The 22654-nt window shown below is 41.0% G+C and overlaps 1 protein-coding gene across 2 annotated transcripts in view; it reads right to left on the reverse strand.

Moving 5' to 3' along the window:
• Nucleotides 1–4337: 4337 nt before the first annotated feature.
• Nucleotides 4338–22654, reverse strand: part of LOC124797950 (alpha-aspartyl dipeptidase) — a 39137-nt gene continuing 20820 nt past the window's right edge. For both annotated transcript variants that reach the window (XM_047261096.1, XM_047261097.1), the window contains exons 6-7: nt 16155–16297; nt 4338–4541 (exon numbers count right to left, since the gene is read on the reverse strand). In XM_047261096.1, the coding sequence (XP_047117052.1) occupies nt 4481–4541; nt 16155–16297 (204 nt within the window). In that variant the 3' untranslated portion in view covers nt 4338–4480. The remainder of the gene's footprint in view (nt 4542–16154; nt 16298–22654) is intronic.

Consider the following 22654-nt stretch of genomic DNA (forward strand, 5'->3'; position numbering starts at 1 on the left):
CCGATCACCTGCCACCCTACAAAACCTCTTTCCTCATTACCTTAGCCAGCTTCATCCTGACTCACAACTTCTTCACTTTCGAAGGCCAGACATACCAACAATTAAAAGGAACAGCCATGGGTACCAGGATGGCCCCCTCGTACGCCAACCTATTTATGAGTCACTTAGAGGAAGCCTTCTTGGTTATCCAAGCCTGCCAACCCAAAGTTTGGTACAGATTTATTGATGACATCTTCATGATCTGAACTCACAATGAAGAAGAACTCCAGAATTTCCTCTCCAACCTCAACTCCTTTGGTTCCATCAGATTCACCTGGTCCTACTCCAAATCCCATGCCACTTTTCTTGACGTTGACCTCCATCTGTCCAATGGCCAGCTTCACACATCCGTCCACATCAAACCCACCAACAAGCAAGCAACAGTATCTCCATTATGACAGCTGCCATCCATTCCACATCAAACGGTCCCTTCCCTACAGCCTAGGCCTTCGTGGCAAACGAATCTGGTCCAGTCCAGAATCCCTGAACCATTACACCAACAACCTGAAAACAGCTTTCGCATCCCGCAACTACCCTCCCGACCTGGTACAGAAGCAAATAACCAGAGCCACTTCCTCATCCCCTCAAACCCAGAACCTCCCACAGAAGAACCACAAAAGTGCCCCACTTGTGACAGGATACTTTCCGGGACTGGATCAGACTCTGAATGTGGCTCTCCAGCAGGGATACGACTTCCTCAAATCCTGCCCTGAAATGAGATCCATCCTTCATGAATCCTCCCCACTCCACCAAGAGAGTCTTTCCGCCGTCCACCTAACCTTCGTAACCTCTTGGTTCATCCCTATGAAATCCCCAAACCACCTTCCCTACCCTCTGGCTCCTACCCTTGTAACCACCCCCGGTGTAAAGCCTGTCCCATGCACCCTCCCACCACCACCTACTCCAGTCCTGTAATCCGGAAGGTGTACACAATCAAAGACAGAGCCACATGTGAAAGCCACCCATGTGATTTACCAACTGACCTGCCTACACTGTGAAGCTTTCTATGTGGGAATGACCAGCAACAAACTGTCCATTCGCATGAATGGACACAGGCAGACAGTGTTTGTTGGTAATGAGGATCACACTGTGGCTAAACATGCCTTGGTGCACGGCCAGCACATCTTGGCACAGTGTTACACCGTCCGGGTTATCTGGATACTTCCCACTAACACCAACCTGTCAGAACTCCAGAGATGGGAACTTGCCCTTCAGTATATCCTCTCTTCCCGTTACCCACCAGGCCTCAACCTCCGCTAATTTCAAGTTGCCGCTGCTCATACCTCACCTGTCATTCAACAACATCTTTGCCTTTGTACTTCTGCCTCGACTGACATCTCTACCCAAATTCTTTGCCTTTACAAATGTCTGCTTGTGTGTGTGTGGGGGGGGGGGGGGGGGGGCGCGCGAGAGCGAGTGTATGCCTATCCTTTTTCCCCCCCTAAGGTAAGTCTTTCCACTCCCGCGATTGGAATGACTCCTTACCCTCTCCCTTAAAACCCACATCCTTTCGTCTTTCCCTCTCCTTCCCTCTTTCCTGGTGAAGCAACCGTTGGTTGCGAAAGCTTGAATTTTGTGTGTGTGTTTGTGTGTCTATCAACATGCCAACGCTTTCGTTTGGTAAGTTACATCATCTTTGTTTTTAGATATATCTAAATTATTTATATCGTATATCTCTTCAGATATGTCTTGTTTATGCCAGTGTATGGAATGATCAGAGGATGAATAGACGTTATTATTATTATTATTATTATTATTATTACTATTACTACTACTATTACCGAATTGTTTATTTTTACATTACCTTAACTCTTACACTTCCAGTATTAAGGTATAATTTCTAGTTTTTAATATAAGCATTACTCTTCATGTGCAGTTTATCACTACGGATAATTAAAATGTACTAAATTGTTGAATAAAATCATCTTGTCTTTCTACTTTATCTGGTATTCACCCAATACCCAGAATTCACTTTATACATGGCAGACTCTAAACAGGCCAAGGTGTACTGATATATTTTAAAATAAAGCAAATGGGAGTATGTACAGTAGAAACCACAAACTGTGCATCTAGATTCACTCAAGATATTGTTTCACTTCACTGTTAGTGAACGCTCACAGAAAATACTTACAGTTCTTCTATTAAGTTGATCGTAGTGGTGGTGGTGGTGGTGGTGGTGGTGGCGGCGGTTGTTGTTGTTGTAGCTGAATGTATGTATCAATATCATGAAAAGGATAGTTGTTACTCACCATACAGCAGATATGCTGAGTAGCAGATAGGCACAACAAAAAGACTGTCACAAAATACGCTTTTGGTCAACAAGGCCTTTGTCAAAAATAGACCACACACACACACACACACACACACACACACACACACAAAAAAGACATTGCTTATAAGTATGTATGTCAATAATGATGTTACCTATTTAATGAGGAGGATAGCCTGAGGACTGAGTGTTGCTTCATGCTCAGTAAATCCTAGCATATAATTAACTAACTTTACCAGATTAGTAAACATTTATAGGCGTGCATTTTGTGCTGACACGTGTGCTTACTTGGAGTTGAAAGCCCTCCAACCAAGGGTTCACAGCACATTTCTTTTGGTGCTACAGAATGGAAAAGAACACACAGTACAGCATGGGCAGTTACTAAAAAAGTAATATTTAATACCCTAGAGAAGCATATAAATCACAAATAAAAAGTAATAGGCTGCTTTCCAGTGCAAGTTACAATGCAAAACTGGGATGCAGAGTAAAATTGTTCATCCTGCTCTATGGTGGACTAGATTCAGTGACACACACTATGTGATCAAAAGTATCCGGACACCTGGCTGAAAATTACTTACAAGTTCATGGTGGCCTCCATTGGTAATGCTGCAGTTCAGTATGGTGCTGGCCTACCCTTAGCCTTGATGACAGCCTCTACTCTCGCAGGCATATGTTCAATAAGGTGTTGGAAGGTTTCTTGGGGAACGGTAGCCAATTCTTAATGGAATGCTGCACTGAGGAGACATATCGATGTCGGTCTGTGAGACCTGGCACGAAGTCAGCATTCCAAAACATCCCAAAGGTGTTCTGTAGAATTCAGGTCAGGACTCTGTGCACGCCAGTCCATTACAGGGATGTTATTGTCATGTAACCACTCCGCTACAGGCCGTGCGTTATGAACAGGTGCTTGATAATGTTGAAAGATGCAAACGCCATCCCGAATTGCTCATCAACAGTGGGAAGCAGAAAGGTGCTTAAAACATCAATGTAGGCCTGCGCTGTCATAGTACCATGCAAAACAACAAGGGGTGCAAACCCTCTCCATGAAAAACATGACCACACTATACCACCACCGCCTCAGAATTGTATTGTTGGCACTACACACGTTAGCAGATGACATCCACTGGGCATTCGCCACAACCACACCCTGCCATTGGATCGTCACATTGTGTACCATGAATCGTCACTCCACACAACATTTTTTCACTGTTCAATTGTCCAATGCTTACGCTCCTCACACCAAGTTAGGCGTTGTTGGGCATTTACTGAGATGATGTGTGGCAGCCACTCGACCATGAAATCCAAGTTTTCTCACCTCCCACTTTACTGTCATAGTACTTGCAGCGGATCCTGATGCAGTTTGGAATTACTGTGTGATGACCTGGATAGAAGTCTGCCTATTACACATTATGATCTTCTTCAATTGTCTGCGGTCTGTTTCAGTCAACAGACGAGGTCGGCCTGTACACTTTTGTGCTGTATGTGTCCCTTCACATTTCCACTTCACTATCACATCAGAAACAGTGGACCCAGGGTTGTTTAGGAGTGTGGAAACTCGTATACAGACATTATGAGACAAGTGACACCCAATCACCTGACCACGTTCAAAGTCCGTGAGTTCCAAGGAGTGCCCCATTCTGCTCTCTCACAATGTCTAATGACTACTGAGGTTGCTGATATAAAGTACCTGGCAGTAGGTGGTAGCACAATGCACCTAATATGAAAAATGTATGTTTCTGGGGGTGTCTGGATACTTTTGTTCACATAGTGTATGAAAGGTCCTGAAATCTTTTTGAACAAAACATCATTCTTATTATGGTGGTGTTACATTTTAAGATGAATATTCCTGACCTAAAAGTTTAAAAAAAAAAATGGGAACTCCAGGTCGGAATATCAACAACATTGTTGATCTAAAAATTTGTATTTGAATGCTGAATGTTTGTGTGTGTTTTCATCAAATAAGGTATAAAACTTAAGTCATGAAATTATTAAGTAAGACATTAAAATGCTGCAATGACAAACTATCATGTAAAATAACATGGTTCTCCACCAAGACATTTATTATTATAATCGTGTTGTTAATTGGTGCAAGTAGATATCCTTATCTTCTCCATTAACATTTCCTTTACAGTTCCTGCACTGATAAGAGGGGTAAAGAGCTGAAGAATAAACTTAAATTTGCAGCAGGAAACTAACGTCTGCTCCAACATCCAGTTCTTTAGGCTGCTTTGCACTGAAACAGTTCAAGAGTAAAAGAGAATTATTGGACGCAATGAACAATTGATCTGAGGTACAAAACCATGGCTACAAAGAATAAGAAAACTATAAGCACTAAGATAAAAGTCACACAAAAGCAGAAATGTAGATACATGTCTCTTTAATCAAATATTTTCCTCTGGAGTGAAGAGAGAGAAAACAGCAATAAAAATACTAGCGAAAACTGAAGAAGGGGAAAACAAACACACATATATCTGAGAGGAAATCATACTTGTTCTTCACCCCTGTGAACAGGAAGCAACAGATCGTTGTGAGGAGACCAATAGTAAGTCACTGACAAAAATATTACAGTTTGTAATACGGAAGACAATGAAAGAGGAAATCCTACTGAGGCTAGCAAAATTTTCTTTCTCCAGAGAGAGCCAAATATACCACCACTGAGGAAACAGAAAAAGATAGTAACAATGAATGACTATATGCAATGCCTGAGTATTTTCCACCCTTCTTTTTTCAAATTCCATTTTCTTCATCCATCTATGAGCATTTATCTTCTGCTGCTGTTCCTGCCATCTTAGGTTGAAGGTAAAATTAATACTCTTTTTTAAAAATGGCAATACAATCTGCATAAAAATAAAACTCTGTGGTACATAAAAACATACCTTTGAACATGCCATGAATTTGTTACTTGCATTCAATACCTTTAGATCTAGTGCACCACAAGACACACTGCACGCAAGAACAGGATGGTGACACTCACCATTCATTCATACATTCAATAAGACACTGAAGGATCCACACTTTTTAATTCGTTTCCATTAATAATGTGGAAACAGCAATTACAGGAGCAGCATCAACTACAAGCACAACAGCAAGAAAAGTAAATACAGTCTTAGTAGTGGCAGCAACAACTGAAGTACTTACTTGCTCAGAACTTGAAATATGTACACACAACTATATTGGCCATGTGACTGCCATTTCCTCAGCCCCGTGTATCCAAGGAAGACTGGGACATGTAGGCCAAACCCATTCATTTCAACTACATTTTTAAATATATTCAGTACATGCTACATTTTTGATGACACAAAAGATCTGTTTCAACTTCTCAGTCACCACGGATAGAACCTCATGTATGCAGATGGAATCATCGTCGATTAATCTAAGTTACAGGTGGCCATCAGAGCACATTCATTCACTAACTTTTAATAAGGACTTTTAATAAGTTACTGACTTGACAAGTTGTAGTCTTCGTACTGACAGGGATGTATTGGTGTCAAGTGATAATTCTATTTATTTATTTATCTATTATCATCCCAATGATCACATTTGTGATATAGGATTTGTCAGAATACATTTCAACAAACATATAGTATCTTAACAAAAAAATTTTTCTATGCTGAATTCATTCTGATCAATTTATGAAGAACAACTGTGAAACCATTTGCCTATTATTTGATAAAGCCACTAACCTGTTGAAATTTCCATCAGCCTTATAATACATGTATGCGAAATGCACTTCCTGTACCAAATGTCATGTAATTTCTAAACAAGAGTCCCCATCATGGCTTACATTAAAATCACATTGGCAATGTATGCTTGTCAGCTGTGGGTCACTGCCTGTAAATTCTGTGTTTCAGAGGGTCCAGTTGCCTCCCCAACTTCCCTTGTATCAATAATATGCCTTTCAACTCTATGGAATGCCTAGCTCTGACAAACCAGCAGTTGCAGAAAAGGTTATGTTTGTTCATGCTGGGTTCTGCAGCTGCTGTACATCGTGAAAATAATCAACACAGATATGTTAGTATGTTGTTATCTGAATATCAGATACAAACTGGGAAGTACACCTTAAATATGAAAGGAAGGAAGATTAGAATTCAACATGCTGTCTATAGTGCAGTCAGATGGAGCACAAGCTCAGATTACAAAAGGTTGGGGAATGAAATTGGGAATGTCATTTTCAAAGGAACCATACTGGCATTTGCATGGAGTGATTAAGGGAAATCATGGGAAATATAAGCCTACATGGCTGAACAGAGACTTGAACTGTTGTACTCTTGAATGCAAGGCTTACATATTGTCGATCAAGTGGTTTCCTGGACTCGTCTGCTGCTACATGCAACAGAGGCGCTTTCAAACTATTTTCAGGTCATGACATAATAATAATAATGATAATAATAATAATAAAGATTTTATTGTCTTTAGGCCATTACAGCAATTGACAACGTCAAATGAAGTTACAATTTATAATACAGTGTGATAAGGTACTGACTACTGAAATATTTTAGCTTATATTACAATAAATGTACAGTGGGTCATCTGTTGGATTACTGCATTTTACAGTTGAAGAATTCATTGATATCATAGAACAGGTGGGCAATAAACCATTCATGCAGTCTTTCTTTGAATGTATGTTCAGGAAGATCCTGTATGGCATGTGGCGGCTTATTAAATAGTTTGTGCCCTGTGACTTCATAGCTATATATTGATTTTGATAGTCTGTGGTAAGGCGTGTATATGTGTTTGATGCTTCTTGTGTTGTAACAATGTACATTTTCTCTATGTTTCACATCTTTTAGGTTCTTCTTTGAAAAGATTAAGACATTGTATATATAGAGGTTTATTACAGTCATAATTCTTTGTTTAGTAAATAAGGGTTTGCAGTGAGCCTTATGTGAAGAATTTGTAATTATCCCTAGGCTTTCTTCTGCAATAATAGGATGTCATGTATATGACTACAGTTACCCCACAAGATAATGCCATAGGATATTATACTTTGGAAAAATGCAAAATAAGATGATCTGATGTATGTTTCAGGTACACAATTTCTGAGTTGTCTTAATAAATAAATTACTCTAGATAGCCTACTACTAATATAGTTTACAGATTGGCCCCAGGATAACTTTTCGTCTAAATAAACTCCCAGGAATTTAACAGAACTAGGGTCATCAGATAGTGGCTTGTCTCTTAGAGTGAAGATTATCTGCTGAGTTTTATTTTCATTTAGCGGGAAACCATTTGCTCTGAACCAATATGCTGCATGAGTGAGTGTATTTTCAGCACAGGTTTTAAGATCATTAAGATTGTTACTGCTATGAAGAAAAGTCGTATCATCTGCATACAATACAGTGGTGGATCTAATAAACGAGGGGAGGTCATTGATCATTATCAGAAACAGGAAGGGCCCCAGTACAGATCCCTGAGGCACACCTACTTTAACATTTTCTATGTTTGACATTTCCTTACCAACACAAACTACCTGTTTACGGTTGTTGAGATAAGTTTCTAATAGTCTGAGACTGTTTCCTTTGATGCCGTAGAATTCTAGTTTCTCTAATGGTGGCGTGTGCTCAACACAGTCGAAGGCCTTGCTTAGGTCACAGAATGAGACCTGAGCGAAGCCTTTGTTCTCAAAAACTTTGAGGATGTAACTGACTACTGTGTTGATTGCATCAATGGTCGACAGATTCATCCTAAACCCGTATTGTGTAGCATTAATTATTCCTAGATTCTCAGAGTGAGATGATAATTGTTGGTACGTGATGCATTCTATTACCTTTGAGAATGCGGGTACTATTGAAATAGGCCTGTGACATCACACTATTCACACTTTTGTAATATCTGCCAATTTTACATACACCACTTAAGAATGGCCAAAGGCTAAAACATGAAAATTGTGACATAATGTGATAATGGAGGATAATTGGTTTCCATTTTTTTTTGTGCTACATTATTCTTTTATCTTTTCATTAAAAATCCCTGAGAGATTCATGCTGCAGAAGAGAACTTTCAATTCCTCTTAACAAAAACCACTGCTTCTCTACAGAAACATGAATGTTCAGGTTTTTGTTGGTGTATATTATACAGGAAAAGTTCTAAGGCTTATGGCCAGATCATCATGTCACACCCACACAATATTTCCACAACAGAATGAACTGTCATTAGGAATGCTGATGGACTGATTTCAGAAAGCTGGAATGGGTATCATTTATACCTACTGTCTCATTGGCAGGTCACCCCATTGGTCTGTCCATAGCACTTTCCAACAAAGATAGAAAATAGGTGGAAGCAAGGCCACGTCTGAATAGCTCAGTTTCGTACTTGAAAGTGTATCAAATAGAAAGACATGCACCAGACGGCCGAACAACTCCAGATGGGATCTGCCAGCCAATAATACTACATGATCATTTCATTTCAACAGTTCACTCATTTCATCAATGTATTTCTCACAGTTCACTCTAGATACTTTTCAATAGAGGACCAGGTAGGTTTGTCACCACCCTAACAAACATGGAACTACACGAGAATGCCTGAACAATCCTAGAGAAGGGCCTCAACTTTGCTTCAGAACTATGGTACACCAATACACTGTCTAGTAGATGCAGTGAAGCATGTCACTTCTAGACTTCCTACTGAAGCAGCCTAGGTGGTCAGATGGAGATGTCTCAAGAAAAGAGGGGGCACTGTTGCCTAGTTTGGGAGTTTATATGGACACTGTAATACTCTCTGAAGACAAAGGCAACACTACAATATTGCTACCAAAAGATCACTATGTGGAGAAGATGAAGCACCAGCTAAATGACCCTGCGAAGAGAAGACTATGGAAAGATATGATGACAAAGGTCCATGAGAGTGCTGAGATTTCTCCAAGAATTGGCATTCCTAAAGATGTCACTTAGAAATCACATAGGCAAGGACTGGTGCAGCCAAGGTTATATGGACATCTTAGAATTAATAAGAACGCTATACCTCTTTCCCCCATTTTCAGCAACATTGGAGGCCCAACATTCAGGACTTTGTACAATGGCTCACTCGTTTCAGTATTCATGACACTGATATTCTTACCAGCTGTCCATTATAATTATCCGGGCTGTTATGCCGTGGTCAGTTGATGAATTCTGTGGTGATTCCCAACGTTTCGTCTCCGACTGCGGGAGACATCTTCAAGAGGGTCCGTAGCTCGATGGAAGGTCCAACACACACACTGGCTCGCTACTGTGTGTGTTGGACCTTCCATCGAGCTAGGGACCCCCTTGAAGATGTCTCCCGCAGTCGGAGACGAAACGTTGGGAATCACCACAGAATTCATCAACCGACCACGGCATAACAGCCCGGATAATTATAATGGACAAGATATTTCCGGCCGTGAAAGTCTACATTTTAGTATCATTCTTACCAGCTTTGACATTGTATACTTTGCATGGGAGCTTCTAGAAGAGTCCCTGAAGCTGCTTGATAAGAAATTGGATGATGGACCTATTAGGCATGGCCTTACCTTGAATTGAATTGAATTGAATTTTTATTTGATCCTGTAAGATTACATTGTGTACAGTAAATGTACGTGTAATATAGGACATGTCAAAGTATTAACATTCTTTATCACTTATTTTTCTGCACCTTTAGCTTACATTTTTACATCACTGATAATGAATAACAATATATACAAATTTAATGGCATAAGTATTCTGCAACACTGTAAAACTCTTTTTCAATGAGATAGTCTTTAAGTTTCATTGGAAAGTCATTGTGAAGTACACTATCTTGCAGGTTTTTGGTCAGACTTCTTAGCAGTCTGATACCAGAGTACTGGGATCCTTTTTCTAGCGTTGCCAGTCGGTGGGGTATGCTCCGTACTTCATTCTTCCTTCTTGTATTGGGGGTGTGTACACTAGCATTTGTAATCCAGTCCTCACTCCCTTTTTTGATGTACATTATTGTTTTGTATATATACAACGATGAAAAAGTTAAGATACCTAAATTCTTGAAACAGTTTCTGCACGTTTCAGAGGTCTTTCTTCTTAAAATGGTCCCAATTGTTTTTTTTGTAATGTGAACACTCGTTTTGTCTCTTGTTTGTTTGAGTTTCCCCACACAGTCACTCCATACTGTAAGTATGGTTCGAAAAGTCCATGATACACTGTACACAGAAGGTTCTTGTCTGAATACTGTGATAGCTGCATCATTAAGAATATGACAGAGCTCAGTTTCTTACAGACATTATTAATATGTTTTTTCCATTTCAGTTCATTATCCACAAGAATACCTAAGAATCTAGCAGATTCTACTTCTTCCAGCCTTGTTCCATCAACCTCTCAATTCATGTCTACAGCCTTTTCCTTGTTTTTAAACACTGCATACATAGTCTTTTTTAGATTTATAACCAGTTCATTTTCCAACAGCCATTGAGCTGTGACATTTGCAGATATGTATACTCTTCTCTCAAGCTGTTCCATATTTTGGTCACTATTTAGTATTGTCATGTCATTAGCATACAATATTTTCTTTTCTTCCTCCTCAACACCTATATCATTAACAAACACATTGAATAACAATGGCCCCATTACCGAACCCTGCGGCACTCCATATTTGATGGGTTTGGTTTCTGATTTGTATGAGTTTCCTAATGATAGATACTGCTTGTGGTTGCACAAGTATGATTTTATCCATTCACCCGGTTGCCCCCGAATGCCATAGTTGCTTAATTTTTGTATCAGCATTTCATGGTCAATGGTGTCAAATGCCTTTGAAAGATCCAAAAACATTGCAGAGACAACCTTTTTCTCATCTAAGGACTGTAAAATGTATTCTGTTAGACTGGCAATTGCTGATTCTGTAGATTTACCCTTTCTGAAACCATGTTGTGAGGGTATGAGAATGTTATGTTTGTCCAAATAGTTAACTAATCTGGTATACATAAGTATTTCTAGGATTTTTGAGAAACCTAATATCAGTGAAACTGGTCTGTAGTTGTTGGGATCATCCTTATACCCTTTCTTGTACACTGGCACTACCTTCGTTATCTTCAGTTTTTCTGGAAAAATTGCATATCTGAAAGAACAGTTTGCTATGTTCAGCAGTGGTGTTGTTATCTCCTCACATACCAGCTTTATTACATGATTTGATATTTCATCATCACCAGCCGATTTCTTGGACTTCAGTTTCTGTATAGTTTTCTGCAATTCATCTTCCGTGACTGGTCTTAAGAACATAGTACTGCATGATCTTTTTGGTACCATAATACCCTTCTGTTTTTGACTATTTCTTTCCAATTTTAAGTTTTCTACTACACTGATATAGTTATTATTCAGTATGTTTGCTATTTCCATACCATCTGTGACCACTGTGTTGTCTATTTTAATTGACCTAATACCTTCTTCTTTGTTTGACCCATCTTTTTCCTTTCTTTCAGCATTGATTGCATTCCAAGCTGCCTTTGCCTTGTTTTTTGAGTTCGCTTTAGTGGTGTCAATTGCTCTTGCTTTGGCTTCTCTTATTGTTTTTCTATACTTCTTTTTTAACATTTTATAGTTTTCAGCTTCGCCCATCCGTCTCACATCCTGAAGCTTCCTTCGCTGTTCTAGTATTTTACTGGTAATCCACTGTGTTTGATCTTGATGCCTTTCTTGTCTCTTTACTTTGGGAAATGCTACATTAAAATGGTACTTAATTGTTGAAATAAATGTCCAGAAAGATGGCGCCGATAGGAAAGTGTAGTGACGCTTCTCTCTCGCTAAAAAGGCAAAAAATGAACAGTTCTTCGTGTAGAGACTACTGTGAAGAGGCCAATGGGAAGCCACTGGCAGCCCGGTTCTCGCCATTGTTGTGGAACTACATAGCTTTGAAGAAGCAGATCAAGAATTTGCAAATTGGAAGTCAACTTGCTTCTTTCCATACTTAGGTGACACATTTGTTATTTGGCCACATGAGAAAGACAAACTAGAAGATTTCCTACACCTAAATTCAATACAACCCAAAATTGCTTTCTTAATGGAAATGGAAGGGAAACTACCATTTCTGGATATGTTGGTTAGAAGGAAAGCGGATAGCACACTGTGACATAGTGTATACCACAAACCCACTCATACAGATACATAGATGGTCCAACAACATTAATGTGACTAACACCTATGTTCAACATCAACATACAATAATCACTCACAGATGGCAGGTGGAAGCACTAGCAGTGGAGGGTATATAAAGCAAGTCGATGGATATGGAAAACAGTGTGGTCATTGTATTGTGGAAATGGAGAGGTTTATTTGGTGTCCAAAGGCGTATGAGCATTGGCCTTTGGACCAAGTGTGGAAGCATTTACAAAACAGTTAAGTTTGTAAACTGTTCATGTGCCACTGTGGTTAAAGTATACCGTGCATGGCAAAATGGTGCTATAAAAAACTGGTACCGGGCAACTATAATGCACTATGGGCCACAGAAGACAGGGGTGTAGAGATGTGTACGGGCGAATAGACATGTAACTCTTGAGCAAATGACCATCCAGATGAATAAAGGAGATATCAGCAGTCTCTCCTCAATGACCGTTCGCAAACATTGCTACATATGGGGCTCGTACAGCATGTGCATGGTTCAGGGGCCCGTGCTGATTGTTGTTAATTGAAGGCAACGGACGGTTGGAATTCGCACACCAGTACTGCAACTGAACATTAAATGAGTGGTGACTGGTGGTCTTTCCAGATGAACCATATTTTATGCTCCACTGGACTGAAAGCAAACACCCTGCAATGATTGCTGGAAGGATCCGGGCCAAAGGAGGAAGTTTTATGATCCGGGGAATGTTTTCATGGCATTCTCTGGTTGATATCAACATTCTAGAAGACACAATGGACCAACAAAAGTATGAATCTATCCTCGGCGACCATTCCACCCCTCCATGCAGTCCATCTTTCCTTCTCATCCTGTGTGGTAAGTCTCCGACTCGCAGTTCTGGGTGACTTTCCTGAAATCCACCCCTTTTCCTAGACCTTTCCAGTCCATTTCCTACCCCTCTTCCTTCCCCTTCAACCCCTCTGCGTAAAGAAGGAACCACTGGCTCCGAAAGCTTGCCTAATTACAACTGCCTTTTGTGTGTATGTGTGTATTCTGCCGCCGCTTGGTTAGTAGATTTTTTATAGATCCAATTAAATTATTTTGTCAAAAATTGATTGTTTTCATTGTTATATTAACCTACATGAAGTTTGTTTTTGCTGAGCATGTCATCTACCAGCAGGACAATGCAACGTGTCACACAGCTCACAGTGTGTGTGTGTGTGTGCATGGTACGAAAAACACCAGGATCAGTTTACGATACTCCCCTAGCTGCCAAACTCCCAGTTTTAAAGCCAGTTAACAATCTGAGGGACCACCTCAATCAGACTTTTCGTATCATGGGCAACCAAGAAATCTATTGCAGCTCGCCACAGCATTGGAATCGGCATGGCTCCGTAACCCTTTCAGTACCTTCCAGAACCCCACTGGCTCTCTTCCTGCACTTCTTGCAGTGGTCTGCACTGCAAAAATGGTTATTCAGGCTTTTGACAGGTGGCCACATCAGTATAATTGGGCAGTGTATCTACATGCTGAGAGTCACTACTATCCAGCATATAGAAGCAGTGTTCTCAAGACATAGGTACATAAATCTCATACAAAGGCAGACAGTAACAATTTAGCAGCTGAAATAGAACATCTAAAAATGATTTCTGCAGTAATCATACATGAGTAACAAATTTGTGACAGCCTCTGACCTATACTCATGGACAGTGGGGATAACAGAAGCCATTAGTGACCATTTCCCTTCCACATTCTTGCACTGAGTCCAGCAGAATAGGTTGTATTACGGAAAAGCATAATACCTGTATTATAAAAAGGATAGATTGCTACTCACCGTAAAGATAAGACACTGAGTTGCAGACAGGCATAACAAAGTGCCTGTCAGCAACTCAATATGTCACCTTTAAAGCGACTATCAATCTATCCTCTTCATAATATTGTCGATACTCCAACCTCAACTTTCCATTGTTTGGAAGAGCATAAATGCTATGCATACTACACCTGCCAGCCTAGATTAAATACCTTCAAGGTAGCATAAAAGACAATTGCATTCTCTGTGAGTTGATAGTGTACCAAATTCCTTGCCAGTGTTATTCATCATACATAAGCTGAACAGTCAGAACCTTGAAAGAACACAGCACTGAACACCAATGGCACACACACTTAGGACAACTGGGCAAGTCAACAGTTGTGGGACTCCACCAATTTCAACTGGATCGTACTGACACAAATCTCCAACTTCTAGGGTCCCTTATAACAGAACTAACTGAAATTAAAATAAAGGCAAACCCTTTTAACCTTGGCTCATGGTACCACCTCAGTAAATCCTGAGATCCTGACTCCAATCTGCATAAGTAACAGTGGGAAACTACACAACAAAACAAGAATAGAAAAACAAATGGTCAAACAATGAGAGGGGCAAATTACATTGGCAATGTTGGACATAACAGCAAACAAAGCATAGCACTGAGATGCAGAGAAAGTATGAAATGCTTGACTGATGATGGAATCTATACGTATAAAGAGCACCTGCTTGAGCTACTGACATCAGTCCATCAGTACCCTTGATGGCGACAACTCATTCTGTACTTGAAATATTGTGCATGCCTGAAATAATGATCTGATCACCTCTCCGAGAACTTCTCCTTCTTACTGATACAAGAGTTGTATAATGGCCACGAAGATGACTATGTAATATTAAAGATTTTGCTAACTAATAACATATACTAATGGGCTTCCTATGCATTGCATTGGGCTCAGAAATGATCCTCTTCGAAGTTTTTTTTTTTTTTTTTTAAAGGCATTTACATATTGCATCAAATGGAAAGGCAAAAGGTGTTGTGTCTCACAAAAGATAAAATGTCCCCATGGAATGTTAGGTCACTAAACAAAATAGAACACAAATATAACACTATGAAGAAACAGAGGAAGACGCAAGACCACATGGATGGATTTAGATTAACCTCTATAAGTAAGCATACCAGGAAAAGCAGAAGAAGCTGGTAATTAAGATTGTGACACATTGCATCACAACCACCACATCACAAGGTAATTGACATATGAAGTAGATGATAGAAAATATGAAGGAGTTGAGCTTGTATCAAATAATGTGTCCCACATACAAAAGTGCATGCTTGAACTGAATGCTGGGCAATTCTATCCCTTTGTTCCAAAGGCGTGGCTGCCTCAACTGACTGTCATCTGCTGACCAGTGTACTTTGAGCTTTCTTATTGCTATCTCCATTTTAAATTGTCACCATCACAGTTAGTAACATCGTCTGCTCTGCTACAGTTTTATCCCTTTTTGGTATTATAAGACTTCCTTCAGGCAGTATATGGTCAGATATCTGTTGCTTTGGTTGATCCTATGTTTGTGCAGATATTCATTTTTTGGTACTCTAGTGAGAAAATTTTGATTTTGAAAGCTAATCTTTGTCAGTTTTTATATTTTTCTATCATAACCGGTTAGTACAATTGTTGGCAGACTCACTAGCTGTAGCTTACAAGTTATTTAAGCTTTGGCTGTATTTCCCGTACCACACACTCGCCATTCGCAATGGAGCATCCACCACTACAGCTGTCCCACCCCCCACAACACTATCTGCACAGGTACAGGTCAAATTATCTTGTGTGCATTCTAAATGCAGAGAAAATTCATTTACTCTGTAGGTACAACCAAGAGCAAGGTACAACCATGAGCCACATCGTGTGTGATATGCATTTTGGTACATAGTCTTGAATGATGCCACACACACACACACACACACACACACACACACACGTTACAATGTGCCCTAATGATAATACTTACGGACTAAATAATTTTGCTCCACATAATCCCTTAAGAACAGCTTTATTGCCTTCCACATGCAAAATACACCCCTCTCTCATTCCTAGGACAGGTGGCATTCCAGAAATTTCATGATACTGTCTGATTCGCTCCTCACGTGTCTCCTAAAGAACAGCCAACCACAATGGAAATTAGAAACATCAAAGAAAACTAGCTGTTTCATGGCTAATTTTAAGAGTAAAATACAGTACTTAAACATATGGAAATGACAATTTAACATTAACACAGTTAAAAGACAAGTGCTGAATGTAAATATATGGTCAGAAAGACATTAGTGATAGACCAACACTTTAGTTCTGCCAGCATCATTTCTAGGTATGCTTACTGAAATGCACAAGATGTGTGAAGCATATAATTACTATTATGACCTAAAGCACAAACACAAAACTTGGGGGGGGGGGGGGGGATGAAGAGCAAAAAAGGAGAGGAGTGAAGAAGGGGAAACACAGGTGTGGATGTTGGCAGAGAGTGTACACAGAGAGGGTGGGAGATGGAAATAGGTAGGACGTTGCAAGGGTTCAGTTAGTTTATAAATTACTTTGTCACTGGTATTCAGCTCCAAGAAGTCTGTGAACCCCCGAATCATTAATAAACTGTTCTTACATCTGTAGAAGAAATCTATTTATATCAAAACCAGAACTCATCAACTCTGATTTGCTTGAAGGCTTTTGTTATGCCAAACTTCCAAAGCAAAAAACAGGAGTATCCATACATCAGTATTTACATTTTTAATGTTCTAGTCATTGGTATTCCTTGACATCATGGTTTGTGCAGAAGATTCTTCACTGTCTCCAATCACTTTGCATGCCATGATGCCAATTACCACTTTAATGCTCTTGGGATGGCAATATCTATATCTCAGACAAAAATAATAAACCATTCAAAGCAAGACTTGCTCCTTACTAAGTCTTCTTACAAAATAATTAAACTTTTAACTTCTGTATGACTTTTTCCAGATAAACAAAGGTATAGATCTTCTGCTAATAAAGCTTCTTCTTTTATATTCAAAATTGGTACAAGATTTCACCTTCAATCAATGAAATGATTTATTTTCAAAAACTTTGGACATAGAACATCTGGGAAATCTCATACCCTCACAATGTGATTAGGACAGAGGGTGTGGAAAATGTTGGGTGAAAGGTGTGGGGACTGTAGGTTATCGTAGGTTGAGGTCGGAATAATTCAGTGAGTGGAAAATGTGCTGAAAGGCATCCCATCCATGCAGTTAAGAAAAGCTGGTGGTGGAGGGGAGGATCCACTTGGCTAAGGTAGTGAAGCAGCCATTAAAATCGAGCAGGTTATGTTCAGCTGCATGTTGTGCCACAGGGTGCTCACTTTGCTCTTGGCCACAGTGTGATGGTGAGATTCAAAAAGTTGGGCAATTGTTGCAGCAGAACTGGTGTATAATACAGCAGCTGTCACAAGTGGCCCAGCCTCCGATGGTGTAGGGTAAGCTTACAACAGGACTGGAATAGGAAGTGGGGGGAAGGGGAGGAGATGGATTGGACACGTCTTACACCTGGGTTTTCCACAGGAATATGATCCCTGTGGCAAGGGGTTGGAATTGGGAGTAGCATAGGGATAGACTAATATGTTGTGGGGGTTGGGTGGGCAATGGAACACCACTTGAGGATGGGTGGAAAGGATCTCGTGTAGGATGTCCCTCATTTCAGGACATGATGCTAGGTAATCAAAACCCTGACAAAGGATGAGGTGCAGCTGCGGGAGATGGTAGTCAGTCGTGTGTGTGTGTGTGTGTGTGTGTGTGTGTGTGTGTGTGTGTGTGTGTGTGTGTGTGTGAGAGAGAGAGAGAGAGAGAGAGAGAGGTGCTGCTTGCTTGTGTGAAATAAATGAGTGTGGTATTTCTTTTCTGATGAAGGCTTTGGCTGCAAGTTAATGTGTTTTTGTTGTGCCTGTCTGCAACTCAACTTGTCATCTTTGTGGTGAGTAGCAACCTATCTTTTCCTTACATTGGCGATATTCCAGCCTAAAGTTTCCATTATTTGATTTTGAAAAGTTGATTAGACAAGTGAGCCATGAGAAACCTATCAGATCTGCTGGTAACGATATGCCAGAATTCTCTGATTAAATGAACACAGAGATAAGTGAATCTAGAGATAACCTTAAGGGTAGTATTGTAAAGTATTGTGTAGCATGAACAGTCAAGAAAGGCAGGAAGATATTTCTGCTTAGCACAAGTGGTAAGGAAATTATTACAAATTAGCTGAGCAGTCAACAACCAACATTCAGAGTAGGTGAGGAGAGATGCATGATACATGATCTATGACAGATATTAACAAATGTTGTAGGCCACATGCTAGATACTTTTGTGACTGGAAGATGGTGATGGTGGGAAGGACCTGTCATGCTTCAACAGCACTATTATAAAATTACTACTATAGCAGAGAGAATGGCATAGCTGATCCTAATGACACCAAATCCTTGCTGACAAACAAAAGCATTTGGATAGTTATGCATGAAGCATTTAATAAAATTGAAAGCAAGGTCATATCTTCAGATTTAAAACAAATTCCTGTAAAGTTTTGGTACTACATAAAATCAGCCAATACATATAAAGTCACCTGTCCAGATACTAAATGATAACGGTGGCACCAAAGCAGAATCTTTTGTCTAAAATATTTTTTTGCTTTGACTGCTACCGAGCCTCTGAATGGCATGGGCAGAGTGGATCACTTCACTGGAGGCACTGTATGCGAAGCTCAGGGTGCACTTGATTTACATCACCTAAAATACCATGTGGCTACCTCAGGATTAAAAACAAGGTGACAGAATGGGCCCAGACTATAAATGAATCATAAAGTCACAGCAAAATCCAACTCACACACTGGTGGGTGGATACTTGGTAGAAGCAATTCACGAAGTTTATTCCTTCAACGTAAATTACCCAGAAAGGTTCAGAATACACCATGTTAATCCCAGTTTGGGGAGGGGGGGAGTGAATTTCTTGACAAGATGTGGCTCTTCTTACTCTTTGTATCTAAAGAGAATGCACCTCATTCACAGAGGTACCTGGACATCAGTCAAGGTGCATCTCTTATTAGCAATGCAAATAATGGGATGCCCATTAATTTTCCATATTATTTAGTATATTTATGAAGGCGCTGTACATTTGTCATCTACTACCACAACAGAGAAATGGTTCTGTTCTGTTTTGTTTCGTTTTAGGGCGCAAAAACAAATAGGGTCATACGCGACCATGTCAGAACTGTAGAACACGAAGACAAAGAGAGGAGTTAAAAATGACTACATATTAATCCCAATCGACAGAAGAGGAGACAGCTAAAAACAGGGACGTGAAGAAATGAGTATAAAATATGCTATAGAGAAATGGAGGTCCTGAACTAAAAATTAAATGGACTTTACCACACTGCTAAGATGAATAAAAGTAATACACGGCCAACAGCCCATGTGTCATTCATTAAAACGGCCGATAACTCAGACAGAAAACATAAACGAGAACGTAAATGGTTAAAAACTGGTCATTCCATCAGGAAATGGCGGACCATCAAAGGTTGAGTGCAATGAGTACAATGTGGTGAGGGAGCACCACTTAAATGGTGATGGCTAAAAAGACAGTGTCCAATACGCAAACCTAACTAAAATAATGATCTCACAGTGAGAGGACTGAGAGGAGGTTGTCCAAGCCGCTGGGAGAGGCTTAATAATCGGACTTGTTCCCATGAAGGGAGGACCAGTGGTGATGCAAAAGTGACGCCACTTGCTGACAGACAGCAACATAAAGATCATCAGGGGGAATGTTAGAACTAGTGGATTGAGGTACAAGGACTGCAGCCTTGGCAGCAGTGTTAGCGGCCTCATTTTCTCTCAGACCGACCAGGAACCCACGTAAACATCACAGTGGCTCCATCAATAGAGAAAAAGTGACAGTTTCCCTGGACCCATCGCACTGAGGGATGGATGGTGTACAGCACACAAAGGCTTTGAAGGGAACCAAGAGAATCTTAGCAGATGACGCAATTGAAAAGCCTGTGTCACCGGATGTACTGCATAGACTGACACAGGGCAAAGAACTCTGCTGTAAATACTGAGCAGTGCTACAGAAGCCCAATGACAAAGGCACACCCGACACCATGGTCAGTCCAAAAGCCATCAGTGTACACGTAGGTACCAGTGCAAAATTCCGTGCGAAGGTCATGATACTGAAGGCGATAGAGTGAGGTTGGAGTAGTGTCCTTAGGAATCGAATGGTGGCGAAGGTGATTATGAGCTGCCATATGAAGTCAAGGTGGTGAAGGGTTCACACCCACTGGGAAAGTTGCAGACAGCATGAAGTTAAGCAGCCAGAGCAAGAGCCGAATGCAAAACTCCAGGATGTAACTCTGAAGAGGGATGCGCCCCATATTGGTGTCAAAGGAGTCACTGAAGAAGGAGGCATAGGACAGGTGGCCACACACGGCAGGCAAATGGCGTGCATATCCGCTGAGAAGAAAGTCATGGCGATAGGACAGCTGTAGTCTGGCAGTGTCTGCATACAGACTCTCAGGTGTGGTGATGTAAACGGTGCCAACGGCCAAACAGGTGCCTCGATGGTGGATAGTATTGAGACAGCATAAGAGGGATGGAACTGCAGAGTACAAACGAAACATCCACAGTCTAGTTTCAAATGGACAAGGGACCGGTGCAAATGGAGGAGGGTGGTTTGATCTGTTCCCCAGGAAGTATGACTGAGGACATGTAGGACACTGAGGGACCACATACAGTGGGCTACCAGATAAGACACATGGGAGGACCACGAAAGGTTCCTAACAAGCATTAACTCCAGGAATTTCGAAGTTTCAATGAACAGAGGAGCAACAGGCCCAAGATGTAAAGATGGTGGAAGAAAGCAATTGCACCACCAGAAATTCATACAAAAGGTTTTGTCAGTGGAAAAATGAAAGCCATTGTCGATGCTCCATGAGGAAAGACAATCAAGACATCGCTGAAGTTGCCTCTCAAAGAGACAAGTCCTTGGAGAATTGCAATAGATGGCAAAATCATCAACAAAAAGGCAGTCGGAGATGCCCGGCAGGAGACAGGCCACTATAGGGTTAACAGCGATAGCAAAGAGGATGACATCCAGGACGGAACCCTGGGGCACACCGTTTTCTTGGATAAAGGTGTCAGACAAGGCAGAACCCACACGTACCTTGAAAACTCGGTCTTTTAAAAATTCCTGAAGGAAATGGGACATACAGCCACGGAAGCCCAACATGTATAGAGTATGGAGGATACCAATCCTCCTGCAGGTGTCGTAGGTTTTCTCCAAATAAAAAACACGATCACAGTCTGGGGTTTCTACAGAAAACCATTCACGACATGGGTAGACAAAGTGATGAGATGGTCAACTGCAGAACAGCGCGCTTGAAATCTACACTGTGCAGTGGTTAGTAAATTTGCTAGACTCAAGCCACCATACCAGCCAGGTGTGAATCATACTTTCCATCGTATTGCAAATACAGCTGGTGAGAGAAATTGGGCGGCAGCTAGAAGGAGGCTGTTTGTCCTTACCGGGCTTAGGTACGGGTATGACAGTGGGTTCACGGCAATGTCTGGGAATCGTGCCCTCGGCCCAGATGTGGTTGTATGTCTGAATCAGAAAGTGCTTGCCCACAACAGAAAGGTGTTGCAAGTTCTGAATGTGAACATCGTCTAGGCTTGGGGCAGAGGATCAGGATGAAGTGAGAACTTGATCTAGCTTCCTCATAGCGAAGGAGCACTGCAGCACTCATGATTCTGAGAGGAGAAGGGTATGGCCTGAGCCTCCTCTGCTTGTTTCCAATGGAGGAAGGCACGGTGATGCTGCACACACTCTCAGCTGGGCTGGTGTAAAAGCCAAAGAGATGCCTCGAGGTTGGATAGCATTGAGACGGCGTAAGAGGGATGGAACTACAGATGCATAAATAAAACATCCATGGTCTACTTTTGAATGGACAAGGGTCCAGTGCAAATGGAGGAGGGTGGTTCAATCTGCTCCCCAGGAAGTATCACTGAGGACATTGAGGGACTACATACAATGGGCTGCCAGGTAAGACATGTGGGAGGGACCAATAGTTTCCTATTGAGCATGAGCCCCATGAATTTCATAGTTTCAATGAACGGAAGAGCAACAAGCCTAAGATGTAAAGATGGTGAAAGACACCAACTGTGCCATCAGATATCATACAACTGGTTTTGTCAGTGGAGAAATGAAAGCCAGGGTTCCGAAATCTCTGCAAAATGGTGGCCCAAGGTGTCGGAGATAGCAATAGGGTCCCCTATGACATGATGTGCTACTGTCAGGCCAGAAATTGGGGAAAGAACCATTGGTCCCAAAGCTCCTGGTTCCAAAGAGCCATTGGAGGATGGCCCACATGACGGAAGGGGGAGTGGAACTGATTAAAGAATTACTGAATGAAATTCAGCTAGCTTTTCTGCTAGCCTGGAGAACACGAAAACAA

This window comes from Schistocerca piceifrons, chromosome 5, assembly GCF_021461385.2.
Source record: "Schistocerca piceifrons isolate TAMUIC-IGC-003096 chromosome 5, iqSchPice1.1, whole genome shotgun sequence".
NCBI lineage: Eukaryota > Metazoa > Arthropoda > Insecta > Orthoptera > Acrididae > Schistocerca > Schistocerca piceifrons.